At 36.2% G+C, this 10,814-nt stretch overlaps 1 protein-coding gene across 2 annotated transcripts; it reads left to right on the top strand.

The window, feature by feature from the left end:
* Positions 1-6,690: 6,690 nt before the first annotated feature.
* Positions 6,691-10,612, top strand: Or8b1d (olfactory receptor family 8 subfamily B member 1D). Of its 2 annotated transcripts, XM_063265077.1 has the most exons (2): positions 6,691-6,717; positions 8,093-10,612. In XM_063265077.1, exon 2 carries the CDS (start codon positions 8,106-8,108, stop codon positions 9,036-9,038), a length of 933 nt encoding a protein of 310 aa, XP_063121147.1. In that variant the 5' UTR covers positions 6,691-6,717; positions 8,093-8,105; the 3' UTR covers positions 9,039-10,612. The 2 variants fall into 2 exon arrangements, with proteins under 2 accessions (XP_063121147.1, NP_001000454.1); NM_001000454.1 differs by lacking the exon at positions 6,691-6,717 and having other exon boundaries at positions 8,106-9,038.
* Positions 10,613-10,814: the final 202 nt, after the last annotated feature.

Here is a 10,814-nt window from a genome sequence, read left to right as displayed (position 1 = left end):
GTGAATTCCTTAGATCATCATCCCCCAGACTACCATTCTCTAATCTTCCAATACTGTTAAACATTCTACCTATGAATTTACCATTCAAGTAGGACATTAAAATTGGTGACACTTAGCTAACATACTCTCTGAAAATCCCAAAAGGAAACAAAAACAAAGTAAAATACACATACTAAACCACAAGAAATGCTGAACTTAGCACGTAGACCTGTAATCACCCGAATCCTGTGCCTAGACGCCAGCATAAGAACACAATCAGCATCAGTTGTGGGGAGGATGGAGAGAGAGAGAAAGTACAGCTAAAGACAAATGGAATTGGTGTGAAGGGGTATTTCTGGGATGGGGTAGAAACTGAGGAAAATGGAGTCTTCCAGGAATCTAAAAGGATTATCATGGCTAGGACTTCTGGTGATGGGTGATACAGAGCATAAATTGACCATCCCTGTAACCAGGAAAGATTTCTGGTAGAATTCCGAGACACCAACCCATCCACAAAACTTTCCATTTATAATTTGCCTTGACCACAAGAAATGCCAAGGTAAAAGTGGCACATAAATTGTGAAGGTACCCAATCAATGACTGGTCCAGCTACAGACCCATGACATGAGAGGCATCCAAACCCTAAAATTCCCTGAAGGATCAGGAACCAGAACCTGGAAAGCCTACAGACCTATGATAGAACCAAAATTAAATCGCAAAAAAGTAGTCAATAAAATTATTCCTGAGGATAGTTTACTACATTCATAGATTAGTGACTAGCCAAATTATCATGAGAAGCTTCATCTAACAACTAATGGGAACAGATGCAGAAACCCAGGCCAAAGATTAGGTTGAGCTTGGGGAACCTTGTGACAGAAAGGGGGAAGTATTGAAGAAGCTAGAAGATTCAAGTATACCACAGAAAAACCCACAGAATCAACTAACCTCGACCCATAGGGCCTCATAAAGGCTTTACCAACAACTAGGGATCTTGTGTGGAAATATGCTTGGCCCTTTGCATATATGTTATAGTTGTGTAGCATGATCTTCTTTTGGGACTCCTAATGGGAAGTAGAACCTGTCCTTGACTCTGTTTCCTTCCGGTGGATACTTTTCTCCTACTGATTTGCCATGTCCAGTCTTAATAGAAAAGGAGGTAGCTAGTCTTACAGCAACTTGATACGCCATAGCTGGTTAATATTCATCGAAGTGGGCTTTAATCTAAGAGAAACAAAGGAGTGGATGGGTGTAGGTTGATGTCATTATGCAGGTGAAGGCAGGTACAGGATAGAATGAGACCTGGCACTGAACTAGAAGGAAAGATGGGCAGGAGAAAAGTTTTAGAGAGGAGAGATCAGAGCAAGAGGAGAGGGAGCAACATGGCAGGAGAACGAGAGAACATGGCAGCGGATGTTAAGATTTCTCCGCACATCTACAGGTTGTTATGACTATTCTTCGGGATAAATGTGTACAGGGCTTTGTATGTCTAGATGAACAAAATATATCATATCTAGGTGGGCAGTTTTTATCCTTATCAATTGGTTTTAAGTTAATTGTGGAGATTTATTGTACACCGAGGATTTAACGCATAAATCTGGTTGTTGGGCTCAGGTTGCTGAGTAATGATTTCACTGGGTAGTTGGGAGTGTGAACAAAGTCTGTGACAGGAAACCGTGCTAGGTGATAGAATGCTTGAGGCTAGCATGGCACAGGACCACACTAACAAGACCCGCAGAACATGATGTGAGTCTCAGGCGTGGTAACAACCACGAAGGGGAGTGTGTGCAAGTTGTAACAGAGTAACAGACGTAGTGCATGGATCCTGTGCAGAGTGGGAATCAGGTTGTGTGACTTTTTAATCATACTGCAACAGATGGGTGGGGAGATATGGGGGTGCATAGAGCATGGGGAAAGAAACACTAAACATATCTCAACATCAACAGTAGACATTATCTTGGGATAAAGGGTGCAAAAGATATTTCAAGTAAAGGGACATAGGAGGCAAGTTGGTGTATCCATTTTAATATATATTAAAATAGATGGCAAATTAAAATTAATCAAAAAAGATGTAAAAGGACACTACATATTTATCAAAGAAAAAATCTTCATTAAGATGGTGTTTCAATCTTAACATATATGCCCCAAACACAAGGCCACCGACCATTACAAAAGAAACAGTAGTAGTGTTTAAGTCACAAATTGTCCCTTTACACACTCATAGTGAGAAACTTCAATACCCCACTCTAACCAATTGACACTCCATACAGACAAAAACAAAACAAAGAAAGCTGAAGCTAACAGGTATTTCCAGAACACTCCACCTACCCAAACACAAAAGAACACACCTTTTCAGCACTTCACAGAAGTCTTTGAAAAATTGATGATTTACTCAAACATTAAGCAAGTCTCAATAGACACAAAAATATATGCAGACATTGTCCTAGCCAAACACCATAGATTAAAGCTGTATATCAACAACAGAAACAACACAATGTTTACAAACCCATGGGCACTAAACAATTCTCTACCAAAAGGATACTGGGTAAAGACATAAAGAAAGAAGTGACTTTCTAAAATTCAATGGAAATGAATGACAACACAGGCAAACTTATGGGACACAATCAAAGCAATGCTAAGAGAAAAGTCGACAGTACTAAATTCCTGTATAACTGAGTAAATGTAATCCACCATATAAACAAACTGAAAGAAAAACAGACAACAACAAGTTAGAGGTTAACAATTTAACAGCACACCTGAAAGCTATAGATCAAAGAAGTAAGCACACTCAAGTGGAGTAGTCAGCAAGAAATAATCAAATTGAGGGTTGATATAAATAACATAATACTGAAAAACTAATAAATCAGAGAGTTGTTTATTTGAGAAAAAACCAAATCCTGATTCAAAGTAAGTAAAATGCCTAAGGAGACTATGCAAATTAATAAAACAAGAAACAAGAATGGTGACATAAGCAGTACCAAGAAAATTAGAGAATTTTAAGAACATACTTTACAAGGCTGATTTCTTCCAAGTTGGGAAATCTAAAAGAAGTGGATAATTTCCTCAATAGGAACCATTTACCAACATTAACTCAAGATCAGATAAACTATTTAAATAAACCTATAAATATAAGTGAAATAAAAGCGGTCAATAAAAATCTTCCAACCAAAGAAAGTCTAAGGCCAGATAGTTTTAACAGAAAATTCTACCACACTTTCAATGAAGAGTTACTGTCAATACTCTTCAAATTATTCTATAAAATAAAAACAGAAGAAACATTGTCTAATTCATTTTCATAAGGTTACAATTAGCTGATCAACAAACTATCTAAAGACTGGACAAGGAAAAATACAGACCAATTTTTCTTATCAGCTTACATATAAAATACTCATTAAAACACGTGCAACCAAGTAGGCTTCATTCCAGATTTGCAGGTGCAGTTCAATATGGGAAAAACCTGAGTAAATGTAATCCATCATATAAACAAACTGAAAGAAAAACAAACAGACAAACAAACACGATCATCTCATTAGACATAGAAGTCTTTGACCAAATTCATCACCCTTTAATAAAAAAGTTCTATATAAAGTAGAAATACAAAAGACATACCTAAACTTAATAAAGTCTACAACTAACAGTAAGCCTATAGTCAACATCAAATTAAATAAAGAGAAACTCAAAACAATTCCACTAAAATCAGGAACAAGACAAAGTTCTCCATTCTCTTCATAACTATTCAATACACTATTTGAAGTCTTACCTAGAACAATAAGAAAACTGAATGAGATCAAGGAGATACAAATTAGAAAAGACTGTGTAAAACTATCATTTTTTTCTTGTTTTATTTCTATTGCTTTTTTTTTTTTGATTTGATGGTACACAATGTTAAATTTCTGTGAGTTCAAGTTGCGTCTACATAGCAAGTTCTAAGAGAGGTCCTATCTCAAAGAATCCAATTAATTAATTAATTTAACTAAAGAAAAAAATGCCAGAATTTTAGACAGGTGAATACAGTATAGTAGAACACCTGTATAAAAAATTATTTTATTTATTTACATTCCTTCCACTGCTCCCACTTCTTGATCCCCCTCCTACAGTTCCTCATTTTACTTTTCTTCCCCCTTTCCTCCAAGAGCGTGTCCTTTCCCCACCATGCCTAGCCCTTCCCTAGGGTCTCAAGTCTGTACAGAATTAGGCGAATCTTCTCCAAATGAGTCCAGAAAAGGCAGTTCTTAGCTATGTATGTGCCAACGTCTCTGTTGTATCAGTAAGGCTTCCTACAATAGCAGATCCACGGCCTCTGTTGTATCAGAAAGGCTTCCTACAATAGCAGATCCAAGATCATGCAGAAACACACAGCTAGATATTATTCAGAGAGAGAGGGAGAGAGAGAGAGAGAGAGAGAGAGAGAGAGAGAGACAGAGAGAGAGACAGAGACAGAGACACAGAGACAGAGAGACAGAGACAGAGAGACAGAGACAGAGAGACACACAGAGACACACAGAGACACACAGAGACACACACAGAGAGACAGAGAGAGAGACAGAGAGACAGAAACAGAGAGAAAACAAGAAATTAAATTGGAGGTTTCCTTTAGGTGCTTCCCTTCAGAGATGGGTGACTCCACAGAATAGGTAGAAGAAAAACTGTAGGAGTCAGAAGGGATAGAGCATATCATGAAATCATAAGTACCTGAATCATCAACTCAGTTAAGTAGGGCTCATATGGGCTCACAGAGACTAAAGCAGCAATTCTTGAGTCTGCAATGGTCTGTATCAGGTTCTCTGCTTATAGGTTACAGTTTGGTGTTTTTGTGAGACACTTAATAGTGAGAACATGACTGTCCCTTACTCTCGCCCTATCTTGGGATTTTTCTTCGATTGTGTTGCCTTGTCCAGCCTTGATATGGGAGCTTTTGCCTTGTCTTTTTTATCCTGTTTTTTTCTCATTTGGCTCTTTTCTGATGAGGAAACAAAGAGGGAGTGAATCTCACTCAGTGAGAGGCAGGTGGGGAGAGCTGAAAGTAGTGGAGGAAGGGGAAACAGTGCTCAGATGCAATGAACGAGAGAAGGTATTTTCAGTAAAAGTAAAATTAAGTAAATAATATGATGGGCCAATATATTCCAATTGTTACCAAAATAGAGATTTTAATTTGTAGATAATTTCAAAAAAATCTATAAAAGTCAGCATATGTATCAATTGCATGTCCATATAATAACAGTGAATAATAAGAAAGGGAAATTAAGAAAATATACATAAATATCATACATCACATAAAAGAGTATAAAATATTGCATAACACAAACTACCAAATTTTGTTGAAACTGAGACATAAATATAAGGAAATACATCTTCATTCATAAGTTAATAAACAATAGTTAAGACAACAATGCCCCAATTATTTTAAACATGCTTATCTGAGTTAAAGAAAAACATATAAGATTTTCATGGTAGTTTTATGTTGTTGTTTTTGATATTGTTTGATTTTAGTAATGTTGGATTTATAAAATGAATTTTGATGTCTTTGATTCTCTTTACCTTGTGGGAAGAATTTGAAAAATCAATTATGCTTTTTATGCTTGAATACAGCACTCAATGGTTCTTTGCTTTTTAGTTTGCTTTGTTTTGTTTTGTTTCAGGTGGCTGCCAGGAATTCAGAATATAACAGACCCAGTCAGTGGGCTAAATACTTATAGAGAAACCAACTGCTATGAAGTATCCACATAAGTTATATCATGATATATCACATACATACATCAGTTATATCACATACTTCTTTCCACACTGGGAGATGCTGTGAGATAGTATGTCTGGGAGTTTTCATATTTAATGTCTTTGAGACAGTTGGTGTAGGAGCAGTGGTGATCACCAGTCTATATCCATTGATCTATTCTTACTAGAAAGAACTGAAAGCCAAGTCACTGCATTTTACTTCCTAGCAACACTTCACTATATCCCAGAATCCTAGATAGTAGTCAAAGATCTGGTCAAGCCACAGAAAATTTATGGCATTGGAAATACCATGCACATCTTTTTTCTACAGGGAGAAACTGGGGGGTGGGGTGAGATTTTTTTCAATTTTTACTTCTGTATTGAGCCGAGACTATTAGTATTGCCAGGTTCAGCCTCCATAGTTTACAGTTGAATTTAGTATTTAGAATATATACTGTGTTTTCCTGAAAAAAATCAGTGAGACAGGGCAGAAAAAAATAATCTTATAGATGACCTGTGAACAAGACGTGGCATAGATTGTACGTATTTGTGTTGCACTCCTTTCCCGGGTTGTTTATCCTAATTTTGTGTTCCTATGTCAGTAATAGTGCATGGTAAGAGTGTAGCTTATTTTTCGCTACCAGATGCAGTGTGGTTGGTTTCATGGAAGACCAGGATGCAAGAACCCCAGGACTAATTTTCAGACTTCTCACGGATGATAAATATATAATTGTGGCTCAGTTGCTCTGTTAATGAACAATTCTGTACTTGATGTTCCATCACCTCGCTGAATTAAAAAGGATTTTATATTTCATTCTCCCTGGAGAATGTTCAATCCCTCAAATGAAGGAAACATCGAGTCCCTAAGGAAATGATGACATATTATGATCCAAGCTGTAGCTGTAAACCACTTATCTCCCTATTGCCCACAGAAACTATTCCCTAGAGAAGTGTAATGCATTAGCTACTCTGCTTATAAGGGAGTGCATGATAACACTAATAGCACATCGAAACTCTGACTTATCAAAGGTAAATATGAAGATAATTTTCCTCTGCTACTTGAGATGACCATAACTTATAATAAGTTATGAGTTTTAGTTTATATATACCAACTGAATATACTAGACATGTATCTAGGATGAACTTCTTCTTCCAGGACCATATAAGTAGGTAAACAATGAGGAAACACTACTGTTTTACTTAACAATTAAGTTCTAAATTCAATTCATAGTACTCTCTTGTTTTGGGGCCGAAGACCAAAGCACTAATACATGTCATCATTATTTTTATACGGTGCAGTACTGAAGCTCAATGAAATGATGTAATAATCTGCTCAAAGTGAGACATGGAGGCTGTTCAAAGACTTTTAGGACTTAGAATAGATAGAAGCTTTAAGGAGATCCTTCTTTTTGGACGGAACTTCACTATTATCTATTCATGAATATTTTCTACCACATGGGAGTAACTAAAACATTAAAAAAATTATTCCTTATATTTTAGATCACTATGTTGATCTCATTTCCTCAAAACATACCTGGATAAGAGGCCAACATACAGTGTCAAGGTATATACCTCCAATCTTATCAATGAAGGGAGATTTAAGAGTAGGAAAACCAATTATGCAAACAGTGGTTTATCTTGACTCTGCTCTCGCCTTTCTTGTCTTTGGATACTCTATATTTTTACAGAGAAGTATTGACAGTCCTCTGTAGAAGGAATATGATATTGTATTCAGTTTACTAATGTTGCTAATTGAGGGCAAAGATAGTACAAGAGCAGAGGACAGATAAATAAAAGGGAAAAAAGGGTCTTCTGGACATGGCAGGGCATTTGCACACACAAATTTATACTAACTGTACACAATTCACAAGATCTCTGCAAGTCCAATCCAGACCAAATCCTAGCACAGAAGGAAGAGTGAGTGAGTCAAGAAGCTTCACCCTTAGATAAGAGCTATTGGCAATTTTAAGCTGCTGCTAGGAGAGTCAGACTTCTTTAAGAGTGTAGCTCCTGAAAGAAAAAAAAAGAGTGTAGCTCCTGGTAAGACAACCATCGTCCAGCAGAAGGACGCATTTCCAATAATATATGACCAACACAAAACAGTAGGATTAAGAATAAAATAGATACGAAGTAGCATAGGCAGAAAAAGATAGGGTAAATATCATCACAATGGGTATGAAATAACAGTATATCTGTGTGTGTGTGTGTGTGTGTGTGTGTGTGTGTGACAAAGGGGGGATGGATGGAGGGAGGGAGGGAGAGAGAAAAGAAAAAGAATTTAGATGAGAGAAACATTACAATTAAAAGAAAAATTTATGTTGGTTATGTTGGTGATGCTGTATGTGTTTGAAAGACTGTTGTGGGAAAGGTTTATAACATGATTTCTCTTGGCCTGTGCTCACAGATTCCTCTAAAGAATGGGTTCTGAAAATGGCTCTTCAGTGACTGAGTTCATTCTGGTGGGATTAACCAAGCAGCCTGATCTCCAGTGCCCCCTCTTTATCCTATTTCTAGTGATGTATGTTGTCACTGTGTTGGGTAATCTGGGTTTGATTACATTAATTGCACTGAATTCTCACCTTCATACCCCAATGTACTTTTTCCTTTTTAACTTGTCATTTGTTGACCTCTGGTACTCTTCAGTGTTCACACCCAAAATGCTGATGAGTTTCATATCAGAGAAGAACATTATTACCTACAAAGGATGCATGACACAGCTTTTCTTTTTCAGTTTTTTCTGCATTTCTGAGTGTTATGTGCTGACTGTAATGGCCTATGATCGCTATGTGGCCATCTGTAATCCACTATTGTACAATATTGTCATGTCTCCGAAATTATGTTTGAACCTCGTGCTTGCCTCATACATAATGGCATTTTCTGGTGCCATGGCTCACACAGGGTGCATGCTGAGACTGACTTTCTGTGATGCAAACACTATCAATCACTACTTCTGTGACATCCCCCCTTTGCTTCAACTCTCCTGCACCAGCACCTATGTCAATGAGCTGGAGGTCTTTGTTGTTATAGGCATCAACATCCTTGTGCCCAGCATCACCATCTTCATCTCCTATGGTTTCATCCTCTCAAGTATTTTTCATATCAGCTCCAAGGAGGGCAGGTCCAAGGCCTTCAGCACGTGCAGTTCCCACATAATCGCAGTTTCTCTGTTCTTTGGATCAGGTGCATTTATGTACCTCAAACCATCTTCTGCTGAATCTATGAATGAGGGAAAAATCTCCTCTGTCTTTTACACCAACACAGTTCCTCTGCTGAATCCCTTAATCTACAGCTTGAGGAACAAAGATGTTAAAATTGCCTTGATAAAGACCCTGAGTAAGAGAAAGTGTTGATCTGAAAGAGTGTCCTTTCTCATGTAGTTACTGCACTTAGAATATCAGTTTTCTTAGTTCCATTTGTGTTGCTCTTATCACTTTTTGTTTGTTTATTTGTTTGTTAGACTGTTGGGTGAAAGAAATTTGAACCTCACTTCCATAATTTATTTCTGTTTTTTATAGATAATGACTTTTATCCCTTACTATTGCCATAAATAATTTCTCTTCTTCTTTCACATGTTTATTAAGAACACTAGTGGAGAAATTTAGGTATTCAAAAGTATGGTAATTTTCACCATTTCTTCCCGTGAAGAAAGGTTACTATTTGATAATCATTTCACTTAATGTGTCACATAAATAGAGGGACTCACCTGCACTGGCTTTCAGAAACATGCTTTTACAAGATGTTTCTATTCTGGTTATTTCTCCCTTAATTGGAATACAGGTTTTTTTTTTTTTTGGTTTTTTTTAACAAAGCCAAACTGGAAGTTTCCACAGAAAATTTAAGTTTCTCACTCATATATTCAAATATTACAAATGAGTTAACTTTTAGCAAAGAGCTCTGTTATTTGTTGAGTCCTTTTTTTCCAGGAGTTTTAGGCATGATTTTGAGCTAGAAACATTAAAATGGCAGACTAACATAAGATATTTAAGCTTTTAAACAATATGTAGGGAATAACCTAAGTTATGATAATACCATTTATGCTTAACTATTATTATTACTATTTTAAAAAAGAGCAAAAACTGACTATCCTTAAGATACTAAATTTAAGGTTTTCAAAGTACAATATAAGCTTTTTTAAAGATAATATATATATCTTGCTATTGTTTAATTTTTCTATATGTCATTACATTTTCTAACATTTTGAAATTTAGGATTAAAAAATCTTTGTTCTATTATAATACTCTTTTGACATTACTAAATCCTTGACATACACTTTAGAAAGTTCATCCATTTATCTATCTGAAATCAATATTTACATGCTTCATATTTCCTTATCAATGAACTTTTACATATATTAGATATAAAATATGGGTTTAAGTATTGGAAAATATTGTTTGGTGTTTATCTCTTGATCAGCACTTTCCTTTTTAAAATGTGATTATGTGTAGGTACTCAAATGAATGAAGATGCACCATGGCCATACAGGAGTCTGCAGGGATCAGAAGAGGGCAAAAGATCCACAGGGCTAGAGTAATGGAAGGTTATGACCTTCTGAGTCTTCTGCAAGAGCAACAAGTGCTTTCAACAATTGAACCATACCTCTCGAGCTAATAAAATTATATCTTTGTTGAATGGAAAGTATATCTAGTAAATAATATCTCTGCTCTTTTGTAGCCTTTAGCATTGTGTAGTCTCTGAACTACACATTTCCCTCTTTCTAACTGCATTATATCATCCTTCTTTATCCTTTTACCTACGAGTCCTAAGTGTCAGGAAACACCTTTGAATTGCCTAAGACTTGAAGAAAATTTTCTTTATAGGTTTCAATTGCATTGACTAAGTTTTCCTGTTGTAATGTGTATACAGTTAAAAATGAATTGTGTTTATATATGTGTGTTAATCTGAATAAAGTTCAACTAAAAGCTAAGTCTGTCTTTTTAAGTGAATTGGCCTTTGAATATTTATAGAGAGAAATCTTGTGAATGTGTATTAGGAAAATAGGTTGGGCAAACATTGCCTTCCCCACCCTATCCCCACACACATAAGAGAATGGATAGAAATAGTGGAGTAACTAGTATTAGGAATCAACTGTCGCAAACGAGGTACAGATAATAAAGGCTGCACTTACT

Source organism: Rattus norvegicus, chromosome 8 (genome assembly GCF_036323735.1).
Source record: "Rattus norvegicus strain BN/NHsdMcwi chromosome 8, GRCr8, whole genome shotgun sequence".
Classification (NCBI taxonomy): Eukaryota; Metazoa; Chordata; class Mammalia; order Rodentia; family Muridae; genus Rattus; species Rattus norvegicus.
The sequence above is the reverse complement of the archived record's forward strand: the minus strand, read 5'-3'. Positions and strand labels throughout refer to the sequence as shown.

Bases quoted from the DNA above. Each gene is read 5' to 3' on its own strand.
- Or8b1d (XM_063265077.1), top strand. From the start codon at position 8,106: ATGGGTTCTGAAAATGGCTCTTCAGTGACTGAGTTCATTCTGGTGGGA.